The sequence below is a fragment of the Ochotona princeps genome, chromosome 3 (genome assembly GCF_030435755.1).
Source record: "Ochotona princeps isolate mOchPri1 chromosome 3, mOchPri1.hap1, whole genome shotgun sequence".
In the NCBI taxonomy this organism is placed as follows: Eukaryota; Metazoa; Chordata; class Mammalia; order Lagomorpha; family Ochotonidae; genus Ochotona; species Ochotona princeps.
Window position 1 is genome coordinate 10,929,296 of NC_080834.1, and position 24,882 is coordinate 10,954,177.

Consider the following 24,882-nt stretch of genomic DNA (forward strand, 5'->3'; position numbering starts at 1 on the left):
GGGGCTCATTATACCATTTCTTCAGATTTTGGTGTGTTTGACAATTTTTCATGATGAAAGTTAGATAAAACTAAGTCTGTCCTGTCATATTAGAGAGCTGGACTTGACAGTAGCCCTAAGACAAGTGCCAAGTCCAGCCAGGGAGTTACACTTAGGGTCATAAGGGAAAAAAGTGCGCTGCAGCAGGGGTGGGGAGGATGTGCAGGCGTGGCCTCCCATCCCCCACCTCCCCTCGCCCACCACTCCCACCAGGCTTGCACAGACTGCATAAGGAACCCAGAAGACAGGTTCTCCCGTTGGGTTTGGAGATGCTCACAGGTCAAGGTTGACAGTGAGGACCTGCTTTGTCTGTCTCCTCCTTTCTGCTCTTTGTTCAAAGTCAGTAGAGGGAAGCAGACACTCGGATTCAACTAGCATGCCCTGGGCTCCCACCCACTGTGCGTCAGGGGCTGTCCACAGGCTTCTGATTAGATCCTGACAGGACTGTGACCCAATCAGGCAAGGGTGGGCATCCAGTCCTTGCAACTCCGTGTATGGAATACAGATAGGAAACTTGGGATAAAGCAGTTGTAGGTTCAAATCCCAACTAGCTTAGTGGCTTTCAGCAAGTGCCCGGATTTCCCCTAAATGGACTCATTTTTTCCATCTGTAAGAAGGGTTCAGTAAAGGCTTCAATGGTTGTTCTCAGCTTCCGAGATTCCGAGTCAAGATCCTGGCAGAAAGCGAAGGTTCCGTCAATGGCAGCCATCATTCTTGGCCAAGTGCAGGCGTATCCTGCCAGGCGCGCCTCCCGCTGCGTCCCTGGGGTGGGGGTGGGGGGCAGACTGGGCACGCCTCCGCGGCCCCGGTCTCCGGGCAGGTGGCCCGGCATCTCGGTGCCCACGCCCCGAAGCGTGTGGGATGTGCGGGCGGGTTAGCTTAGGAGACGCTAGAGGACCACCCTTCTCCCATCTTTGCGTCCTGCGCAGGTGAGGTTTCCGGCTCAAGCCACCGGCACAGCGACCTCAGGGGAGGTCAGGGCGAAGGGCGCAACCCCGGGCCGACAGGGAGCTCCTCAGGGCGCCCTCGCTCCGACGCAGGGTCACCCCAGGGCCAGCTCCGGCGCCGGGGCCCGCGGGCTGCGCGCTCTGCGGCTGCGAAAACCCGGAGAGGCGGATCGGAGCTTGCTCGCAGCCAACTCCTCCGCGGTCCGGCCACCGAGCTGGGCATGCTCAGTGGCCGCCGCGCCGCTGTCCGCCAACTCGGAAGCTCGCGCTCCTGGGCCGTAGGGGTGACAACGCCGGCGGCGGCGAGCCGGCGTCGCCCGCCGCCCCCAGAAGCCGCAAACTTCGCGGCGTCCCCGGGGCCCGTCCGGGCCAGGCTGATCACCAATAGAGATCCGGTCCAGTTCCCTCTTCCCTAGCCGAAGGATGGAGGCTGCGGCCACACGAGTGCCCCCGCCGCCGCCGCCGCCGGCCCCTGCCCGCTAGCTGGGGGCGGGGGGGGGGGACCAACAGGTAAACTGTTAGGGGTGGGGGTGGGGAGAGGAGGAGGGGCTGAGGCCCAGGAGGGCGGAGGGCTGGAGCAGCCCGGCGCGCCTGCGGCTGGCCGCCCCCGTCGGCGCTCGCAGCCGTCCCCCCGCCTTTCCCCCGGAGCTCCCCATCCCAGCCACGGGAGGGGCTGCAAAGGGTTAAGTCGGCCCCGCGCCACGGTGAGCGCGGCCCCCTCCAGCTGCTGCGGCCGCCGCGACCGCCAGCCGCGCGCCTCGGCGCCTCCCGGAGCCGCCGAGGGGACCCCAGCCGCGGATGCGCTAGCCGATCGTGGCCGGCGTCTAGGAGGCACAGACCGCTCCCGACCATCCGAGTCTCCCCGGCACACCGACCCCGCTTCTGGCCTCCTGCCCTCCGCACCACCCAGGTCCGCGCCCAGGTGGCGAGGTCTGCAGGGCGCGCGGTGGCCGGGGAAGTCTACCCCGCTGAGAAAGAGGGGGGCGGGGACGGGTCGCTTTGCAGCCTCTTCCCCTGGGATCTGGGCTACCCTCGCTTGGGGACGGGGGTAAACACTCGGAGCAAACCTCCTAGGCGCGCCAGGAAAAGTTTTTTTTATCCCTCCCCCCACCGTCGTCGCCCCTCCCCCCACGCCCATTTGGAGCCCAGCTGAGGTGGGTTTAGGTCCATTGGTGAAAAAAGTCACACGTTCCCATCAGCTGCTCCTCCCCCTGGGGATAAGGGTGGAGGGGGGCGGGCGGGAGGCGGACGCCGCGGAGGACCCTGGCAGACCTCCAGTCTCTCCGCCGCCGGCTCCGGAGCGGTGCGTCCCGGGGCCCGAGCGCAGCCGGTGCTCGCGGAAGGCTGCCCCCATCGGCTCGCGTCTGCGTGCCGGGCACGGCAGCATCCAGCCTGCTTTATTCCTGCCTGCAGCGCCACAGCGAGAGAGCGAGCGAGCGAGCGGTGGGGGAGAGAAGGAGTCTGTCTGCAAAGTGCTGCTCCCTGGTGCTCAGAGGCGGCTGCTCCAACTCTCATTCATTTCGCCGGTTAACATGAGAGATCATGGCCGCCTTCGGGCTTCTCAGCTATGAGCAGAGACCGCTGAAACGCCCCCGGCTCGGGCCGCCCGACGTCTACCCACAGGACCCCAAGCAAAAGGAGGTAAGGACGCCGGCGGCCTCCGCGGCCACGGGAGCCGCGCTCCGCAGCGCTGACCCCGGGCCAAGTTGGCCCAGCGGGCATCACCGGTGCTGCGGGGGAAGGGTCGGGGAGCGGGATCGGAGGCGGGAGCCGGGCTGAGGGGGGGGGCGGGTAGTTGGGGACCCCTGGCGACGCCGACCGAGCAGTTGTCAGACCCGGCGCTCCACGGCGGCGCTCGCTCTCCTGGTGTCGGGTCGCTTCCCGGTGATTGGGCCTTGCTCGGCGCTGCCGGGCGCTTCGCCGGCGGCTTTTTTTTTTTTTTTTTTTGCCGAAAACCCTGTTTGCTGCCCTACGTTCTGCGTGCCTTATTATTGTTATTTTTCCTCCGTCGCTTCGGTAAATCCTCGTAAACTTTTTGAAAAATGTTGGAATGCGGTACGTCCGACACCGAGGATTGGCGTCTTGCGGCAGCTGAGCCCGGGGACGGCGTTGGGAGCATCTTTCTCTCTCCCAGTTTTCCAGTGTGGGAATCTAAGTCGTTTTTCAAATTCAGGTGATAAGTATTTAGCTCCCTGAATGTATCGGGCACTACCTTCTCTTCGAAAATCAGTGTGAAGGAGAAAGCCTGTTTTTCGTCCCTTGAGGCAATAGGCTTAATTTGCTGGAGGCTGTTTTGTGTATGGGAAAGCTGGCGAGATACCTTGGAAGGGAATAGGTTCTAGGATTGCTTATTTCTTTGAATGAAATTAATTGGAGAAACCTTGACTCTTGCACCAGGTATAGTAGCTTCAGAGGCTAGGGTAACAGTGGCATTTTGTAGCTGTGAGCCTGTTTGCTAGGACTTAACAAGTAATTATGTAACAACTCTCCAGTTATACTAATGATCTCCCTTGGCTTCACAATTTGCCCAGGGACTTGCCTTTTTTTTTTTTTTTAAATCACCTGCCTCCCAGTTGTGTGTTTGCAGTTTGCCAGCTGCCACCCAACCATCCTATGTTCTTTGCCTAACTGACCACATTTCCTAACTTATTCTGTGAATTAAAAAAAACCCTCTATTAAAAGTTTCCATCTTACAGAAACGGCTTTGTACCAGGGTCCTTAGGACTTCCGTTTTGATAAATGTATCTATGTCTTTGATAGAGGAACAACGCTGATCCTGGCTTAGCTGTTTGGCTGCTACTGCAGCCGAGCCTCAGGTTTAGCAGGTTAGAATAGTCCCCGGAGGAGAAATTCGCATGAAAGCTGAGATGGTTTCCACGTGGCTCCCAGGAGAGGATTCTTGGGAAGAGTTCGGTGAGATTTTGCAGATTCTTTCCCCACCGTAGACCCCACCCTACTTATGCAAACAAAGTTCCCAACTTAACCCTTGGAGGCTACTTTTTTTTTTAAATAACTTTCAACAAAGCCAACCTGAGGCTCAGGAAGGCTTAACTGAATTAATCAGGGAGTGTGAATAAGCAGAGTGGGACCGGTATTGATGTCAAGCCTTGCACTGTGGATAATGTATACTGCATGCTGTTCCTCCGATACTGCCTTTCCCACAGGCAACAGTTTTCTTTCAGGCTGAGGGAGTGTTGTGTGTGGCTGCAGCCACATTTGGGTGCAGTGTGGAACAGGTGCTTAGCTGTTCTTGCGTGGTTGGTGATTCCCAAAGCTTCAGTTATATGTGTCCCCGCTCCCCTTAGATTCCCACCCTGTCCCCCCTTCTTAAAAATGACCTTTAAATTAGCTTCCACCTTTCTTCAGCAGAGGGGCCGTGCTCACTCAGTGTGTGTTGGTCCACAGGCTGTATCGCCCACCTCCCTCTGTACTCTGTTGACGCTCAATTCTCGCTGTTTAGCCCTTTTCTGGGCTGGGTCCAGGAGCCCCCAGCTGGGGGCAGATCCACCTCCCCTCTTCACCAAGATGTCTCTCATCTGTACAGCATAGGACCCACTCCCCTCATCAGCACCTCCAATAAAACTTTTATTTATGCTCAGCGGCGTGGCCTAGCGGCTAAAGTCCTCACCTTGAACGCCCCGGATCCCATATGGGCGCCGGTTCTAATCCTGGCAGCTCCACTTCCCATCCAGCTCCCTGCTTGTGGCCTGGGAAAGCAGTTGAGGACGGCCCAATGCATTGGGACCCTGCACCCATGTGGGAGACCCGGAAGAGGTTCCAGGTTCCCGGTATTGGATTGGCGTGCACCGGCCCGTTGTGGCTCACTTGGGGAGTGAATCATCGGAAGGAAGATCTTCTTTGTCTCTCCTCCTCTCTGTATATCAGGCTTTCCAATAATAATAAATAAATCATTTTAAAAAAACTTTTATTTATGTATTTTTTTCTTTTATTTCAAAACAACAAACAAATGAAAAACTTTCTGTGTTTGCTAAGCAGTAATACAAAGATAAGTTATGTCACAATATTTGATGTGACGTGCACACAAGCACACTTGTAAGTGGTTATTACACACATTAAAGGGAGACTAGCACTCAGAGGTTCTGAGGTTAAGAGAGCCACCTGTGCATTTCATCAGAGATGTGTCTCACCCCGTGGGAAATGGCTGATTTCCTGGAGGCAGTGTAGGTTTCCAAGTTGGGCAGACCTGGTTTTGGATTCTGGTTTGAGGTTAACCTCTGCAGTTGTGTGGGGGACTGGGTAAGTGCCGTGACTTTTTATTTGTAAATGAGTTTAATCGTGCTTTTCAGGAAAAAACTAAACCTGTGAGCCAATGGTCCTCAAGGAAACCCCTCTGTTCTTGTTGTAGATGCAGTGTTCATTGCTGGTCACCAATGGTGAGAGTGGCCTGGGAAGCCTTACCCTGGATCTGTTGGTGACTGACAGGTCCTTGAGAGCCTGCTGTGCAGCAGCATCCCCTGGGACTTATTATCTATTGCGAGGCGATGCTTTGCCCTCTGCAAACAGACCGTCCCCAGGTCTTTAAGTCAGGGAGCCACCGTTGATCTCCCCCCCTTGTGCTCCATCCCTCCCTCAGTGCCTGTTCTGTAGCACAGTTCCCGAATGTATGTCCAGCCCAGCCAGGGCTTCCTAGTTTCACTAATACGCTTGGCTTCCGGCTGACTTCTCTGTCCAGGGCTTCTTGCCTATGCTGAGTGTCTGGTCAACCACTGGCCTACTCACCCACTACCCTCCGCACTCCACCGCACTCTTCTGGGAAGCCTGTAGTTGGGAATCTAGGCTCTGGAGTCAGTAGGCCTGTCGACTCTCTTATTTGATCTACTGCTGATTTCCCCTATACCTCTGTATCTTGTAAAGCAGGGATGATGATAGTAAGTCTGTAGCACCATTGGAAGAATATATGGCAATGCGTGTAGAGCACTAAGGATTTAGCATAGATTTGGCAGGCAAATGTTCACTGCTGTGCTTTACTACTGAGCCTGCCTGTCTTTCTCATTTAGGTCTCAGTTGTGTGTGTGTGTGTGTACCTTGCCTTACCTCCTGCCTTTCAGGCTTGGGATGGTTGTGTGAGGCAGGGTCAAAGTCTGTTGGAAGCATTGCTGGGGTACCTAGCACCTCGCACCTGGAATGCTGAGTGAAGGCTGAATTGATCCATTCCAAGTCGAATGGATGAAGGAAAACGGATGAATGAATTAAGAAAGGGAAATCTTGCGCCCGGCGCGATAGCATAGTGGTTAAAGTCCTCACCTTACACACACTGGGGTCCCATGTGGGTTCCGGTTCTAATCCCGACGACCCTACTTCCCATCCAGCTCCCTGCTTGTGGCCTGGGAAAGCAGTTGAGCATGATCCAAGGCCTTGGGACCCTGCACCCACGTGGGAGACTCGGATGAGCTCCTGGCTTCGGATTGGCTCAGCTCCAGCCATTGTGGCTGCTTGGAGTGAACCATCGGACGGAAGGTCTTCCTCTCTGTCTCTCCTCCTCTGTATGTCTGCCTTTCCAATAAAAATCAGTAAATCTTATTAAAAAAGGGGGGGAATCTTGTGACTGAGGGGTGTTGGGGGGGAGTCTAGGTCAAGGCTGAAAGTATCCTTTGCATCTATTTTGGAGGCTGCAGGGCTGAGAGTGAATTCAACCCTAGAGGGAGGAAGGAAGAAGAATGTAAGAATGTTATCCTGGGGAAAAGAGGCCCAAACTATTGAATGCTAAATATGTTCATAACATCAAATCGGTTGGAAGAATGGGTTGGGTAAAATGAGGTTTCCAGCCAGTGGGGGTTATAGAATGTCACCAGCATGATCCCACAGGAGGATGGCCCTGTGTGTCCTGTGGGGCTTGCCTAAGGACGGGGTGCTGGCTGTGGTGGTATCTGTGTGGGGAGCCCAGAGTGTGTGTTTGCCAACTTCTAAAGTCACCTGGATGACTGGCATGTGTGTTTCGATCACCAAGAGGACTGGTGTTGAAGTGATGGCTGGGCCCCTGCAGTTCAGTAGGGCTCAGATGGGACATTTCGTGTAAGAGCCTGGTTGGTCAGATGCTGCTCCCATGTGGAGAATCCTGATCCATCCCAGAAGATACCCAGCTCTGCGGCAGCTAGGGAATCTTGCTGGAGTGGCATGGCTGGAATAACATCGGTATGTGGCTAGAGCTGCAGTTTGTTTGAGAGCCAGCTTGGCCAGGGTTTGTGTGCTCCTCCCAGAAGTGGTGTCTTGTTATACCTCACATCTGACAGATACAGTCTGGAAGAGAACCCAGATCCTTTTCCACAGCTTGTAAGGCCTGGCCAACCTGACCCCTGTGCACGTCCACAACCTCTGTGTGTGGCCAGACAGCCTGGCTCTGAGTTCTAGCTCCTTGGCTTGGATGCCCATCTCCCTCAGACACCTCTTCAGCTGGATGGGGTTCATCTGTGTTCCTTACTGCACAGGGCTGCAAGGAAGCTTAAAACAAGCTAATGTATGCGAAGTATGATGAACTGTGCTTGGCATACAGGTGGCCCTCGCTACAGGTCAGCAGTTACTAGCTGATCTTTTGTGAAAGGCTCTCAGGGCCTGCCTTTGTACTTGGAACAACATCCACAACTCCTTGTGCTTGGAGACTTAGGTCTCCAGTCGCCTTAGTCCATCTCACCCTGTCTGCTTCCTGCTGTGCCGTGGGGCCGCTGACTGCCCCTCTTCTGTTCTGGCAGGCTCAGCTCCTGGGTGTCAGGGTCCCTGACCCAGGCTCCGTGCTGCAGGCACGTTCCCCATTATCTCTCTGGCTCTTAAGCAGTCTATCTGGCTTGCCTGTCAGTTCATCGCCCTTGTGCTGTGTGCTGTAGAGCAGCTGCCTGTGTGCAGTGCAAGCCAAGGAGGACTGTGCTCTGCGTTCTACCCTGGAGTGTAAGCTGCATGAGAGCAGGGGCTTGTCCGTGGTCCTCCCAGCCGGGAAGTGCTGAGTGCCTGGCTTTGAGAACAGGTGCTCACAAACTAGTTGAGGAAAAAATGGATAAAATGACTCCTAGCAAGCACTTGCATTTATAAGATTTAACTGTCCTGATGCTTTTATTTTGGTCACACTTGTTAGTTTTCTTGTTAGCGCCTAAAACTCTGAAAACACCTACATGCTTGTCTTTGAGACAGCTGGGGAGATAGAGTGGGAGAGGTGAAAACTTGTTTCTTTCTAAAGGGAGGCTATTGATAAGTTGCCTGGCAGGAGAGGACAGACTGACCAATGGCCTGGAGGACAGACGGAGAAGGCTAGGAAGGCATTTGATTCCAGAAACCTGGGCTGCTGGGCTGTTGCTGGGACTCTGGTGTAAACCTCCCTGCAGCTTGGTGGTCAGGGAGGCACGGGACACCTCTATGTGCAACTTGCAAGTCAAGTGACGCTTAGGACGGGCTCGGTGCGTGGAGAAGTCCCTCCGAGGCTCTGCGTCCAGCTACAGAGGTCTGGCTAAACCAGCTCTGTCACTGGGGAAGAAGAATGCAACTGGTTGCCATTTTTTCAAAGTCCGCTGGCATCTACAGCAGAATCCTCAAAGATGCCTGTGAGCAAGCTGCAGTACCCTACCCGCACCATTTTTCTCAGATGTACTGAGTAAAGTTTCTGGGAAAGAAGCTCAAGAATTTGCAATTGTGAGCATGCTTATCAAGTGAATTCCGGAGCTCCCTGAGCTTAACGCCGTCGCTTTGGTTTGTGTCCTTATCTGCAGAGACTGTTGCAAGCTGGGCTTTGCATCATCCCTACCTGCTGTTCCTTGCTTCTTGTATTTGAATCTTTTCGACAAACACACCACAGGAATCATTAGTACCTTTTGGTGCTAAATAATGAAGCTCTTCTTCCATTGTGTTCTGCATTCTAGTCCTGAGGCTTTCTGGATAGGTAAAGCAGGGGTTCTGGGAGATGGAGGGGTCCCCAGGAAGGAGGAGCACAAAGAGAGGTGTCCACAGGCGTGGGCTCTGCGCCCAGCCTGGAGAAGAGCTGATGCCAGGGTGCGCCAGGAAGGCAGTGACCCAAGGGAAATGCAGCTGGAGGTGCCTGCCTCCTTCACGCTGTTCCCTGAGAAGGGAATGTGGACGCGCTTGGACTTTTTAATCGTCTTTACGTGATTTCTGGGGCTGGGTGATGGTGACAAGGGACTTCCGGATACCCTGCATCAGAAAGCTTGTATATTAATAAAAGTTGAGGATGGAACTGTGGCACAGTTGGGTTAAACTTCTGCATGCATTGACAGAATCCCATATGGGCACTTGTTCATGTCCTGTCCCAGCTCCCTGCTAATGTACCTGGAAAAGCAGCAGAAGACGACTCAAGTGCCTGGGCCCCTGCAACCACGTGGGCAGCTTTGGCTTGCCCTTAACATTGTTGCTATTTGGGGAGTGAACCAGGGGAGGAAAGATCTCTCTATTTCTATAACTCTGCCTTTCAATAAGTAAATCATTTTTTTTAAAGTCATGAAGTTATAAAGTAGCATGATTTTTACTTTAAAGACTTGTCTAGGTAATCTGGGAAGATTATCACCCACATGCAAATATCTCTGGGGATGGGTTTAGAGACTTTTTTTTCTTCGTACTGATGTACATTCGAAGCTGTAACGACACTGGAGGGAAAAACCCAAAAAGTAATTATTAGGTAACTTCAACTGAGTTTATACAAATGGATCTTTATTAGTTGAAAATCAACGAAAGGCCCTTTAAGTACAGCAGAGGGAACTGGCCTAGGTGCTTTGATGTAAGGTAGGGTTGGGGTTAGTACTGCTCTGTGGGTGTTCCAGTTCTGCCCCTTGTGGTGTGTGATTTGGGACAAGTTAGTCATTTTCATCACCCAAAAGCCAGGAGTGTAGTACTTGGTCATACGGGGTGTTTTAAACATACGGAGCACCGTGAGCTTCAGTTTTCATCATGTGTGAGGTGCAATGAGTCATGCATGTAAGGTGGTTTGGGTCAGCTGACTTAAAATCTCATGAATTTTGTGACCTGGATGTTTGGCTTGAAGTTCAATATAGTGGGAGCATTCTCACCAAGGAAATTAGTAAATGTAAAAAAAAAAAAAAAAAAAAAAAAAAGATGTCGGCATTGTCATTAAAGCTTGATTGTTCATACTTCCCAGCATACCAACTATAGTTCTTAAGATTTATTTATTTTTATTGGAAAGTCAGATACACAAAGAGGATGAGACAGAGAGGAAGATCTTCCGTCCGATGATTCACTCCCCAAGTGACTGCAATGGCCAGAGCTATGCTGATCCGAAGCTAGGAGCCAGGAATTTCCTCTGGGTCTCCCACATGGCTGCAGGGTCCCAAGGCTTTGGGCCATCCTCAACTGCTTTCCCAGGCCACAAGCAGGCAGCTGGATGGGAAACGGGGCTGCCAGGGTATGAACCAGCACCTATATAGGATCCTGGTACATGCAAGGCAAGGACTTTAGCCACTAGGCCACCGTGTGCAGAGCCCCAAGTGTAGATTTTAATGGTAGATACGTTCTTTGGTCACGTTGTCACATTTCTGATTCAGCTTTCCAGTGAGCTGCCTTCTTGACTTAAATGTTCAACTCGGTTCTGGCCAGAGAGGTCTGATAGCAATCTGCTGCTGGGTTTCGGAGAATTTTTCCCTCTCTGATGAAAACAAAGAGCCTGAGGAAGAAGCTGTCTTCGGGCACCTGTGGGCTGCTTAGTGTCCTGTCTTTGGGAAGGTAATAAGAGGTTGTGAAGGTGGGGGTGGGGGCACCCATCTTGTGACTATGAAGCAATAAGTTTAGGCAGGAAGAGCCAACATAAAATGAGTTGATTTGAGTGGCTTGAAAAATAAAATCATTAAACCGCTGAACTTTGGGATCACCTCTTTGTGGGCCTGTTGTTAGGCAAACAATAGAAAGCCCATGATTCAAGCCACTGCAGGACCAGACGTCACTTTGTGGTGGCCAGACGCAATCTAGTATGTCGTGATACCATTTATGTTTTTGCACCTTCAAAAACTCACAACACGAGCCCTGTGATTTTCAGACAATATTTATTACTCTGTTATTTAAAGATGTATTTTATTTATTTACCTAACAGGCATGAGTAGAGGGAGAGACTGGTCTTTTACGTGCTGGTTTGCTACATAAATGGCCAGCATGGCCGCTGCTGGGCTAAGTGCATGCCAGGAGCCAGGAGCTTCTTCTGGGTCTCCCATGTGGGTGAAGGGCCCCAAACACTTGAGCCACCTCTGCTGCTTCTCCAGGTGCATCGGCAGGGAGCTGGACCAAAAGTGGAGCCCCTTTGCAGTGCTGCGGCAGGTGGAGGCTTAGCTTGCTCTGCCACAGCACTCCTCCCGCCCTTCTCCCCCTTTGGTCTTGATGTATGTGGAGACCAGAGCACTTGTGTCTTGTCCGTTAGACAGTACCTGCTGACTCGGATTGCTGGTCAGAAACTAAGGGAGAACTGGAACAATGGGCCCTTCTGTTTGTTTCCATTTCCAGCAGAAAGGCTTTAGTGGGAAGGCAGGGAGAAACTCGTTGTGTTTTGTTTGGGGAAGGAGATTCCTGGGGTCTTCACCAGAGAGCCAGGCTCACTGAGACCTAGGAGGGAATGGAGACAGGTTGGTCCACTCACCTCAAAAGGAAATTGGGTGCTGGACAGGTGAAAGTGATTTGTCAGAGCAGCACTAGGGCGAACACTTGCGTGCCCTGATTTGTTCTTGAAACTTTACTTGGCCTCCCCTTTGTAAACAGCTCCATGTTGCCATGGCAATGAGAAGCGTCCTGCATTTAGGGCACCCTGTGCCGCTGAGAGCCTTGTACTGTGTAATGCTTGAGTTGATTCTATCAAAGCTTGCCAATGCTTGGTTTTCCTGGGCAGAGGGAGGAATTCTGTGGAAGCTGATTGACTCATGTCCTTGTGTTGATGGGGAGCTTGTCCCTGGGGTTGGCTGTCATTGGTACTTGTAGGCTGTGTGTGCTGGGGACCACACCTATAGACTTTTATCTTCTTGATTGATCTCAACCAAGATATTTCCTAATTTGTTGGTCACTTTTTTTTTAAGAAAAAATATTTTATTGGAAAGGTGGGTTTATAGAGAGGAGAGGCAGAAAGATTTTCCATCCACTAATTCACTCACCAAATGGCCACAATGCACTGGTCCAAAGCCAGGAGCCAGGAGTTTCTTATGGGTCTCTCATGCAGGTGCAGGGTCCCAAGGCTTTGGGCCGTTCTCCGCTGCTTTCCCAGGCCACAGGCAGGGAGCTGGATGGGAAGTGGAGCACTCAGGACACAATCCGGTGCTGGTATGGAATGCCTGTGCTTGGAAGTGGAGGTTTAGCCAGTTGAGCCATTGCACCAGCCCTGTTGAGAGTTGTAAGCAGGCAACAGTGTACTTGTTGCTTAGTTCTGGAGGGTAGTGTTTGCCATTCTCTACCCATAGATTCTCTTGGCTACACTGTAGCCAGGAAGAAGAGTTCTAGCTTTGCGGTTCTATTTCCATGTTTTGGCAGAAATGTTGCTAAACCTATGCATGCCTGACCAAGCCAACCCGTTATCCAAAGCCCCTTTGCAAGAGGCTTTGCCATCTGTGGCTTCCCTAAGATCTGAACTTAGGACACCTTCTAGGTGTCTGGCCTCATGTGGAACAACTTTGTTATGAATGGCTGAGAATTCACAAGTGCTGTGAGCGTTAGATAGGTCCCTGGGACGCCGGAGCCTTCAAGATGGAACACTGGTTTTCACCCGGGGTGTGCTTTCCTTCCATTGGGATGCTGGGAACGTCTAGAGACATTTTGGAGGTCGCTACAAGTGAGTGTGTGTGCAGTTCCTTGTTGGTGTCCAGTGGGGCAGAGTGGGGACTTGCTGCTTCTCCTGTGCCATGGGGAGCCACGAAAACACTTTCCTGGCCCCTGATGTCGGTAGTTCCAAGTGCAGAAACTGTGGGCTGGAGGGAATGGTGGGCTTGTCAGGTGTTCTCCCAGAGGAGGGGGTCAAAGTGCTGTGGAAGCAAGGAGCAGGCTATTGTTTTCACAGGATCTGACAGAAGAGATGAGACAAATACATTCATGTGAATGTTGGGGTGGGGGATAGAAAGACACACACACACACACACACCCCTCCCCCCATCCAGGTCTCCCACATGGGTGGCAAGAACTCAAATACTTGAACCATTGCTGCTGCCTCCTGTGCTGTGCATTGGCAGGGAGCTGGATTAGAAGCGGAGCTGGAGCTGCAAGGCAGGCACCCTGATGGGCAGGGCTGCGGCCATCTGAACCTTTGTGCTTAGTGTCCACTCTTAGAGTTCTGAATCTGTAGGAGAGGATGGGCCTGATGGCTAAAATGAATTCTGCCACAATCACAGGACAGAAGTCTGGGGTGCACCCTGGGTTGGGGTGGAAAAGGAAGGCCAAGTCAGGTCACGGGGTCTTGGTGTGCTGCGTTAAGATGTTGGGAAATGATGATGAAGGCGATGAGGTGCTATTCATTGAGAGTCGAGCAGTGGAAGCTTGAGGTGACAGTGGCTCATATTGAATGGGTCCTGTTGAGTGACTGAGTAGCCACTGACATTTGGGGCTGAGGGTGGTGGTATTTCTCATGTCTGCCTTGAGCAATGAGCATGAACTAGGTGGCTCGTAACAGCGGGTGGCTACTCTGGCACTGCTTGGAGACGGGTGGTTTGCCATCCAGGTGTTGGCAGGATCGCCCTCTCTGCAGGCTCTGGGGGAGAGGGGCCCTCGCCTCTTTGAGCTCTTCCAGTTCCAAGTGTTCTCTGACTGCCGGGCCACAGGGCTCTGCTCTCGCCTCCACCCTCACTGTGGCCTTGCTTGGCACGCAGCACTTTCTCTAAGCACACTTGTTAGTGAATTTTGGACCCACCTGAATAATTGAGGTAGCCCTCCTCCTCAACTTAATTACAGAGTCAAGGGGTCCTTTCTCCGGGTAAGGTTCCACTCACAGGTTCTGGAAGTTTTTTTTTTTTTTTTTTTTAAGATTTATTTATTTTTATTGGAAAGGCAGATATACAGAGAGGAAGAGAGAGAGGAAGATCTTCCGTCCGATGATTCACCCCCCCAAGTGACCGCAACGGCCGGTGCTGTGCCGATCCGAAGCCAGGAAACAGGAACCTCTTCTGGGTCTCCTATGCGGGTGCAGGGTCCCAAAGCTTTGGGCTGTCCTCGACTGCTTTCCCAGGCCACAAGCAGGCAGCTGGATGGGAAGTGGAGCTGCCGGGATAAGAACCGGCGCTCATATGGGATCCCGGCGCGTTCAAGGTGAGGACTTTAGCCACTAGGCCACGGCGCTGGGCCCAGGTTCTGGAAGTTTGATGGGGTGTTTGGCACGGGGACTGTTTTTGCGGCCTCCAGGTTTAAGTCTGGGAACAAAGAGGAGGTAGGGAGGACTTGGGAGAAAGAAGATTTGCATGGCAGAATGAGCAAGTGTATGTGTGAGGTGAGAGTGATGTACAAGAATATGCTGACATTCTAAGCCTAGGCCAGTTGTTTCTCAAACTTTTACTCATGGGGCCCCTTTATAAACTTAGACATTTGCACGTCTCGTCAGTTTCTGGGTTTTCATAGCTAGCCCAGCATGGAGCCTGTTGAGACATGTTGCTCTGGTTGAAGAACACGAAGGAAATATGGCTTTCGCAGGCAAGTAGTCAGGTTTTAAAAACCTTGGAGGGGCCTGGTGCGGTAGCTCAGCTAAAGTCCTCGCCAAACACATGCTGGGATCACATTTGGGTGCTGGTTCTAATCCCAGCGGCCCTGCTTCCCATCCAGCTCCTTGCTTGTGGCCTGGGGCCTGGGAAAGCAGTCAAGCATGGCCCAAAGCCTTGGGACCCTGCAACCACATGGGAGACCTGGAAGAACTCCTGGTTTTTGATAGGCGCAGCTCTGGCCATGGCGGCTGCTTGGAGAGTGAGTCAGCTGATGGAAGATCTTCCTCTCTGTCTCTCCTCCTCTGTATACCCACCTTTCCAATAAAAATAAATCTTGTTGGCTTGACTTCATCTGTGGGGCATATAGGTTGGTAGTGTTCTCTGGTGAGCATGCCACAGGAACTTGAGAATTTGTGTGATTCTTTTCCCTTAGTTGGGGAAGTCATGAGAAGAGAAAATGAGGGCATTTCTGAATGTTCTTTTTTTTTTTTTTTTTTTTTTTTGTAAAGAAGATGTGTTTTTATATGAAAGACACAGAAAGATGAGAGAGAGAAGGGAGACAGACCTTCCATCTGCAGGTTCACTCCCCTGCAGTGGCTAGGGTTAGATCAGGCCAAAGCCAGAAGCTTCTTCTGGGCTCAGGTGCTTGGGCCATTCTCTGCTGCTTTCCCAGGCACATTAACAGGGAGCTGTATCAGAGATGGAGCAACCTGGACACCAAGTGCTACCCATATGGGATGGCTTTACTGGCTACATCACAACGCCGGCCTAAGAAGCATCTCTCTTTGCTCCCACTGGAAATCAGAGGCCAGGAGAGTGTGTGTTATAGGGTAGAAATTCAGTATTTGCTGGCTAAGTTTGGTTACTGGTCCTAATCAGCAAATAGTTACTAGGAACCTGCTAAGTCAGGAGATGGCACAGAGCAAGGGTACGGGGACAGGAGGTGGAAATCATGGATCTTACCCTGGAGAACTGTGACTGAAGGGTGACAGCCTGTGGGCGGTGCAGGAAAGGCGGGAAAAGGTTCCTTGTGGCGGTGGGAGCGGACGTGCGCAGCGCTGGTTCTCCTGTGAGATTAGGAAAGGTGTGAGGGGAAGGTCTTCTGGGCAGATCGGAGCTCTGGGGGAAACGCCGAGTTCTGTGAAGTAAGAGGATGCTGAACTTACGGATGTGAGCATGTCTGCCCTTCAGAGCAGGCAAGGAGAAGCTGTGCTGGCTGCTGCAGGGACGAGGGGTAGAAGCTGCGGGCAGTGGCGCTGTGCCTGGCTCAGGGGCTTGGCGCCCAGGGTGAGTGTCAGTTTTGCTTTGGCTGCTATCTTGTCCCCTGCTAGCTTTGAGGAAAAGGGAGGTGGCAGATCTCTTCTGGACCTCCTTGGAGGAATCCTTCAGCCTTCAGTGAATGAACATGGAGAGCGCCACAGCTCAGCTTTGCCTGTCCTCCAAGTTTGGTGGAGTTTGCCGCTGTCCTCCAGCCGTTTCATTCACAGATGACTCTCGGGAGGTTGTTGAGATTAAGACCATGTAAAGTGTGAGCTGCCTGGAGCGGGTTGCGATGTTTTCTTTCAGGTGCCAGGTTACTGAAAGGCAGGCTGGATCCGTCAGATACGTACAAGGCCAAGCTACAGAAGTACCGTGGCAGAGCTCCGTAGGGAGGGTTAGTATTGACTCAGCTTGGGTTTAAAATGACTTTTTCAATTAATGCACCACACAGTGCTATGTTCATGGACAGTATGCAAAACACTTGTGGAGTCAGGGTTATTTTTATTGTTAGATTTATTTATTTTTATTGGAAAGGCAAATATACAGAGAGGAGGAGAGACAGAGGAAGATCTTCTGTCTGTTGATTCACTCCCCAAGTGGCTGCCACAGCTGGAACTGAGCCAATCTGAAGCCAGGAGCCAGAAGCTTTTTCTGGGTCCCCCACACGGGTGTAGGTCCCAAGGTCCTGGGCTGCCCTCTATTGCTTTCCCAGGCCACAAGCAGGGAGCTGGATGGGAATCAGTGCTTCTGGGATTAGAGCCAGTGCCCATATGGGATCCTGGTGCGTTCAAGCCAAGGACCCTTGCCACTAGGCTGCCATGCCAGGCCCCAGAGTTGCTTTTAGTTTCTGGTCAGTTTTAGCTTTAATGTCAACTCCCTCCAATGAAAGAAACTTTATGAATTGGAGACACTGTTTCTGCTGACCATGTAGGGTATGCAAAACAAAGTTTATGTTCCATTACTTAGTCCTTGTGCCTCCTGCTGTGCTAGGTGCTGTGTTGTGTGTGTGTGAGTGAGGGGGAGGCGGCGGAGGGGAAGGGTGGGAGTAGCAAAGACATAGAATCATGTTCTCAGTCCCCTCTAGCCTGGTGCTTCTCAAAATCACTGGAAAAGAGCCCTTTTTTAACCTCTTCCTTGAAAAATGAAATGCTGTTTGAGTGTGGTGGCAGTGTCCAGTCCTTGGGGAAGTTGCTGAACGCTCAGGGTTAGTGCGCTGCGTGTGGGGGGTGAGTGGTGGTGTGGGGCCACGCCGACCGGCCGCATTCTGGCTGGCTGGCCCATGGATAAAATGACTCGTGAATTTTGTGTTAAAATTGAAGATAAGGTATGCATTCATTTCAGTGACTAGAGTGCCGCTTTATAACCACTGTGGTTTGTTCAGCGTTTGGTTTCATTTGTTTTTAGTTTTATGCCACCGTCCTGTGATCTCTGAGCCAGGCACTGTTAGCACCTGTTAACTGTGGGACGACTGAGGCACACGAAGGTTCTGAACTTGCCCAGGGTGCCTGAGTGGCCTGATAATGGAGCTGACTTCTAAGCCTGGTCTGTAAGCATCCTACTCTCTAGGGAGCTGAAATGTGTTGGCTGAGTTCAGAAATGCCAGTCCTGGAAGACGAGGGGGTTTCACAGGATGATGTGAGGTCTGGGTGAGTGGTGACATGCTGCCCCCCTTGGAAGATGCGGTCCTTAAGGGGAGGGCGGTGACTGCTGGCCGGCTTGGTGGCATGTCTGCTGGAGTCCTGGCATATTGGGGTGTGGCAGTGGGGGCTTGTTGCGATTCCGTTGTCGGATTTATCCCACTAGCTCATGCCTCATACATCCAGTGGGGGAGAGTGTGGAGTCGCGGAGGTTATTTTCAAGGCAGATTTAGTAACCAAAGCATGAAGTAAAAAGAGCCCGACTGATCAGGGCTTTAAATAGGACTGAAGTGCAGTCGGCGCCTGGTGACACCCTGCCCAAAGGAAATGGAAGAGGAGTGAAGGGTGGAACACGCATGGGCTTCTTGGGGCACTCTTCAGCCCAGCCGATGGAGGGCCTCCGAGGGATGCATTTCTGTGCTCAGTCTTGAGTGAGATGATGGGCGTGTGTGTTCAAACTCGATTGCTGAATCCAGATGCTCCCTGCTCTCTGACTTCTAAGTGGCCTTAACAGTTTACATGAAGTTTACATGAAGGTTTATATGAAGGTGTCATTTCTGAAATGGCTGACCTAGCCTTGGTGCGTCCGGCCCGTCCCATGGTGCCATTCGCTCTTCAATAACCTGTTGCTGGCTTCCTTGTGGGCTGTTTGGGTGGTCACTAAGTGGCAGCCAGGAGGCACTAGCTGAGGTTGCATGCCCAGGCTGGGTGTTCTGGGGCTCATTGACTTCCTTGGCTCACAATGATAGGTTTCAACAAGTGGCTACTACCAATAGTGCAAAAAGGAGAAATTTCCCAGTCTCTTCCCCATTTCCCAAGCGTGAGGAGAGATTCAGGGAGGTCATACCTGACTTTTCCTTTCCCTATTTCATGCCTATTGTTCAACACATTTGTGTCGTTATGCAGCCCATTTTCCTTCGCTTGGCTGCCTGTGGCTGTGTGCTGAGCAGGTCAGGGCTATAGCTGTGGTGGGCTACAGAAAGGAAAGGTGCCACTTGCGGGGTCAGTGTGATCAGCTAACTGGACAGGTCACTCGTGAGGACAGACATTACAACCTGTGTTGGTTTGCTCTGCTCTCACATTACCCTGCACACTAGTCTATTAGGTACTCAGTGAGAAATACCTTTTTTTTTCTTTTTTTAAGGGAGGTTTTACATTCAATTAGAGTCTGCAGCACCAATTGTAAAGGGCGTAGATATTGGGCCTGGTGTGGTAGCCTAGCGGCTTAAGTCCTCGTCTTGCACGCACCGGGATCCCAATATGGATGCTGGTTTATATCCCAGTGGCCCCGCTTCCAATCCAGCTCCCTGCTTGTGGCCTGAGAAAGCAGTCAAGCATGGCCCAACACCTTGGGACCCTGCACCCACATGTGTACCTAGAAGAAGCTTCTGGCTCCTGGCTTTGGATCAGCTCGGCTCTAGCTGTTGCGGCCACTTGGGGAGTGAACTCACAGGCGGAAGATCTTCCTCTCTGTGTATCTGACTTTCCAATACAAAATAAGTGAATCCTAAAAAGAAAGGGGGGGATGTAGATATTGGGCCTCCTGGTTAAGATGCCAGCTGAGGTACATGTATCCCGTATTGAAGTACCTAGTTTGTATACCTGACTCCGTCTCCTGAAGCGGGTGCTGGCTCAGGTGCTTGGGTCTCTGTACCCCGTAGGAGACCTGCATTGAATTTCTGCCTTTACATCTCGCCCAGGCTTGGCCACTGTGGCTATTTGGAGCATGAATCAGTGAGTGGGGGTCAATCAGTCTCTGAGTATCATTCTCTTGCTCTCTACCCTCCACACCCACCCCTGTTCGTTTTAGAAAAAAGAGAAGAGAAGGATTCTGTAGGTGTGCCTTTGCAATGAAGTGCCCAAGGGAAAAACGACCATTTGGGGTTACCTTAAATATTACCAGGGGCCAGATTAACCAAATACCTTAAGTCCTTTCTGCTTCCTTATGCATATGCAAATCTAAAAGTTCAAGTATTTTTCTCCTGCAGTTTTTCTGGAATTTTTCTGAGAGCCATATCCAGGTGTTTGATGTTGTAGAGTGACAAGCATTTGAATGAGATTTGAATATGAATTAATAGGATACAATTATTTAGATCGGAGCAGAGTAAATGCTAAGTACATTTAGCTACAATTGAAATCAGAGACTCTGACACTGGGAGAGGAGAAACCCCCTGCCTCCCTAGACCACTTCTGGCTAGGACGGGGGAGGCTTTCACAGGAAATCAGCATTTCTGAGTGCCTTGTGTGTTCTCCACATAGTCCATGTGGACATTCCCATCCAAGTCATTGAGCCGTTATGGCTGCCCAATCGTTTGTGTGCACCGTGCAAGTCCCTATGTGCCAGTCTTCCCAAAGATCGTATAACGATGAGGATGATGCTAGTACGTGCTGGTTACCACGCTCATTTTGTCACGTGGTTTTCCACTCATTCTTGTGAGAGGCATGGGGAAAGGGGTTACCACCACTTCACACAAGAGGAAGGGGGCCAGGGTATTGTGTGGGTGTGTCAAACACGCTGTGCCTTGCACAAAGTTCTCACCGCCTTAGAGAATGTAATGGAACCTATAAGGGTGTCAGAAGAAATTTATGGAACATGGAACTAAAGATAAGTTGGCTTTGGTGCAACATTCTTTGGAATCCATAGGTAGTTTTTTCAGGTGCGTTTTCTGTATACCTTTTGGAGAGCTCTGTGCGTGGATTTCAAATTCTTTTGCATTAAGATCCACTTTTTAAAATTCCATTTTCGACAAGCTCTTTGAAGTACCCCTGTCTTTGAGGCCTGATTCCTACCTGGCCACCTAACCATCCATTTTGTTTCTGTTAACTCAGTTTCAGTGTCTCACCCTGTGGAACGGAAGCTCTCTTGCCTAAGTCCCCGATCACTATCGAGTATGAACATGAATGTGCTGCTTAAATGCCAGGCTCTGGTATTATTGCATGGCTGGCAGGGAGCTTGGTTGGAAGCCCAGTGGTTAGGACTGCAACCAGCACCCTGATTTGGGATATAGCATGCCAAGTAGCGGCCTAGCCCGTTGCATCATGGCACCCGCCCTGATGTGTGTGTGTGTTTCCTGTGGGGAGGGGCTCATCTCCACTCATAACGGCTAGTCTCCAGGGCTCTCTGCAGCTCCTCCTCCTCCTCCTGTCCTGGCATAGCCTGTTCTGGACACTGCTTCTGGGTCCTCAGCAAGGAGATGGCCCTCCTCACTTTACGGGGGATTTCTAGTTCCCAGCCATCTTACTTTTCCACTTAACGTCAACTGTTTCCATCCCTAGCTTCTTCCTGGTACCATTAGAACATACCCCAGACACTTATTTCCGGGAATGTGTCTTACTTACATTTCTCTCCTCCAAACGGATCCAGAAGCAGCCTGTGCGCTCGCTTTCTTTCTCATGCTCTGCTTTCTCCTCTGTCTGTGCCAGTCCGGCTTCTGCCCTCAGCTGGCCATGAGGGCCCCTCTCCCTCAGGCCACGCTGCTGGGAGCCCTGGATGCTGGTGTGTGTGTGTGTGTGTGTGTGTGTGTGTGTAGTCCGTTGTGAAGCGCTTCCCAGTGAACTGACACGCTCTGGTCATCCTGGTCTCTTCCGTCTGTCCCTGCTGAGATGTCATCTTCGGCTCATCCCTTCTCTCTTCAGCTGCTTCCGAGGTGAGCTCAGCCAGTCCCAGGCGTCAGCACTGTTTGCAAACAGCTTATTTGACCACTCTAGTCCAACTTTTCTGCGCTCCAGACTTCTGTCCCCCACTGCCTACAAGTCACTGCGTATTCTTTGATGCTGCAAGCTTATTTCTACCAGATTTTGTGGCCTGCTTTTTTGTCCCCCCTCTTCTACACTCCCTCCCTAAATATTGCTGTACCCCATTTGGACAGTTGTTACCAAGGGGGGGGGGTCTTCGATGACCTTATGTTTGTCATTCCTTGTTATAAGTCGGCTTGAATCCCGTTGAGTTCCTTTCCTGTAAAATCCCCTAAGATTCCACCTTCTGTCTTCACCTTCTGCCATCATCTAAACTACCATGTTCTGCTGTTCCAGTTCTGATGAGAGCCTGTGAGGTGGTCCCAGCCCCCCTCCTCCCAGCCTGCCAGGGTGTCTGAGCCCACTGTGAGCAGTTGTCCACACTGCAGACATACTCAGACTGGGCCTTAGGAGGTGCGCGGAAGTCCTTCTGCTGATCTGCCCCTCAGCTGCTGTCTCTTCTGCTCTGTAAGCATGTTCTTCCACTTTTGCACGTGCTTGTCCTCTGTCTTTTCTCGTTAGGCAGGCACACTGGTGATTGTTCTGCCTTTTTGATGAATTGATCCTTTTATCGTGATGACATGCCCTCTTTAGTTCTGATAGCGCTCTTTGTCTTGAAGCCAGCATTATGTGATACCGATGTAGCCACTCCAGCCTTCTTATGTTCATTGTTTGCCTCGTGCGTAAGTCCCTCTCCTGTCAACTTATCTGTCTTTATATTTACAATATTTCTTTGTATTGAAGCCGAATGTGTAGCTGGACTCTTCTTCGGCCATCCTGACAATCACTTTCTTTGTAACTGTGATCTCTGTCCCTGAGTGTTCTAGTAGCATTGTATGTAATTACTGAAGTGGTAGGATTTGAATCTGCCATTTTCCTATTTGTTTTTGCTGTGTCACCTTCCTTTATTTATTTTTGTTTTAACCACTAGTTTTTAGAAAGCAGTTTTACCTTAGCTATTGGGATTTTAGGTATATGTGTGTGTGTGTTTCAAGTGGTTGCTCAAGAAATTACAGTATACACATTCCAAACTTTTGTGGCCTCCTTAGAGAAAATCTTGTTATCACTGCCTCACAAATTTCAGAACCTTGTCATTTTTATGTTCTTCTTGGTATCATTCCTGCTTTGCAGGGAGAGCTCAGCTTAGAGACCACTTGCTCAGGAAACTCTTGCATGACCTCCCAGACCAAGTGAAGCCCCTATTGTGTGCTAGCTGTGCACATCACGGACCCTTCATCACACCTGCAGTTTGCTTACTCTAGCATCCCCAATACTCAGCACAGCACCGTATTCATAATTATTTGTTCACTGAAGAAAAGGAGTCTGGGTTTTGGAAAAAAGCAAATGATTTGATGATGCTCTATACATCAGGGGGTGGAAATAGCATGATGTAAGCCTTAAAGGTTGAAAAGACACCGTATGCAGGATGGCCTATAATAGCCAAGTCGATTGAAGGAAAGTTAAACTACAAAAATAGAAGGCAGCTATTCTAACAGTCGCCAGCATTTATAGGGCACTTCAGAATGGACCAGGCACTGTGCTGAACTCCACGGCTTTTCTTTTATGCAACCTCAGCCTTGTGAGCTATTCTCGTCTCCTTTCAAATAAAGCCACCATGTACAGGGAGGTCAGTTACCCTGGGCCCAATCGGAGGGAAGGGCTCTACTTTCAAACGTAGATCTGTGGGAAGCTAGCACGACCAGAACACTGAACTTGACTGATTGTTTAATGCTTTGAATGCCAGTCCTAGGTAATCGCTGTTTGATGTGGGGCCGGGGCTGTTATTGAGAAAGTCTGAGAGTCCTGCCGGATTCTGCCCTAGCCCCTTCTTGGGGAAGAAAAGGTGCGAAATCCTACAAGCTTTTGGATAGGTGAGTGCAAAACAAAACAACAACAACAACCATGTCCCAGAAAGACTGTCCTGCGGCCAGCAGGCTGGACAGAGGAAGGAGTGCCCGGACTCTGCTGTGACAGTGGCCTTAGTGAGGGAAGTGACTGTGGTGTTGAAAGAGTAAAAGTGATATGTTTTGAGAGAAGTATGGATAGGATTGGCTAATGATGCGGTCATAGGGGTGAAAGAGGCTCTGTGTCTTCTGGGTCCCTCACACCTGCTCATTGTAAGCTTTGCCAAATGATCCCGATGGGCATCTTCAGAGGCCCTTGGGGGTCTTAGGAGAATGATTTGAGGAAGAGGTGGGCACAAATAGGAACAGTAGGGCCCGGCAGCGTGGCCTAGCAGCTAAAGTCCTCGCCTTGAAAGCCCCGGGATCCCATATGGGCGCCGGTTCTGATCCTGGCAGCTCCACTTCCCATCCAGCTCCCTGCTTGTGGCCTGGGAAAGCAGTTGAGGACGGCCCAAAGCTTTGGGACACTGCACCCACGTGGGAGACCCGGAGGAGGTTCCAGGTTCCAGGTTCCTGGCTTCGGATCGGCATGCACCGGCCCGTTGTGGCTCACTTGGGGAGTGACTCATCGGACAGAAGATCTTCCTCTCTGTCTCTCCTCCTCTGTGTATATCTGGCTGTAATAAAATGAATAAATCTTTAAAAAAAAAACAAATAGGAACAGTAGTTATAAATTTTTGCTGTTAATTTTGGAATTGCATTTGCTTTGGGTAAGACCTGAGCTGGCACAACCTGCCTGCCTGGCAAGCAGAGCGGGGTGTTTTTCTGTTTCTGTGTCATTATCATTGCTGTTGGATTTTTCTGGCCACTTCATTGGGCAGCCACTGAGAGAGATATGACTTGCTGATTGATGAACTTGAGCGTTTCTACCCATTTCTTTGCATTAGTGGGTGAGGTTGGGAAAGGTTGAGGGTGAGTGTGTGTGTGTGTGTGTGTGTGCACCTGTGTATTTGTTCCTGTGCCCTTTGTGTGTGTGTGTACCTGTGTGTTTGTTCCTGTGCCCTTTGAGAGGATCACTGAAAATTTATTAAGCGTAACTTTTTTCTTGAGTGTGGAAGTTTAAGCAGTTTCCCAAGCTAGCAGTGTTTTAATTTTCCCAATGAAATTAGGAAAATGAAAAGATTTTTTTGGAAGAGATCCAAAGAATAAGATCATTCTCTGAAATTAAAAAGTAAATGCATGAGATGTATGGATGTAGTTGGAATTTAGCTCAAGTATCAAAGGTCTGACTTTTGTAGCAGCGTAGAATATGAGCTGCAGAATGAGCAGTGACCTTCAGTATTGGCACGGCTCATTTCTGCATTTCAGTCATGCTGGCTCTCTGTCTCATAGCTTCTTGCTGTAGTTGCAACCAACGGCAAAAGGTGTGAGGTTCCTCGTTTCTCCTCCTTTGAGTGATTTCTGGATGAAGTCTGTTGAGGACCGGTTGCAACCCAGGTAGTGTGGTTAGGAGCCCCATGGCCCAGCTGAAAGCGAGGGCTGTGAATTCAGACTCTCAGCCAGCACTGGTTCTTGGCTGAGCAAAACGTCTCACCTCATGCTTGCATGGACGTCCCCTTTGCCCTCATTGCTGCTGATGCTATGTAAGTTGTTCCTTGCTGTCTATAAGGGGCTTGATGCTGGGATCCCTTGAGGACATATAAGAAATGTGGACGCTCAAGTTCTTTATTTGAGGAGACTTCAAAATGTTTGTCAAAAGATAAGTTTATTTTAGTGTAAAGCATTCTAAAATCTCTGCATGCAA

At 50.9% G+C, this 24,882-nt stretch overlaps 1 protein-coding gene across 4 annotated transcripts in view; it reads left to right on the forward strand.

Annotated features, from left to right (window-relative positions):
• The first annotated feature begins 2,421 nt into the window (after positions 1-2,421).
• The window catches only part of MED12L (mediator complex subunit 12L), a 327,308-nt gene continuing 304,847 nt past the window's right edge, over positions 2,422-24,882 (forward strand). For 3 of the 4 annotated variants that reach the window (XM_058661436.1, XM_058661437.1, XM_058661438.1), the window contains exon 1: positions 2,422-2,627. In XM_058661436.1, the coding sequence (XP_058517419.1) occupies positions 2,529-2,627 (99 nt within the window). In that variant the 5' untranslated portion in view covers positions 2,422-2,528. The remainder of the gene's footprint in view (positions 2,628-24,882) is intronic. The other variant, XM_058661439.1, reaches the window with a different exon arrangement.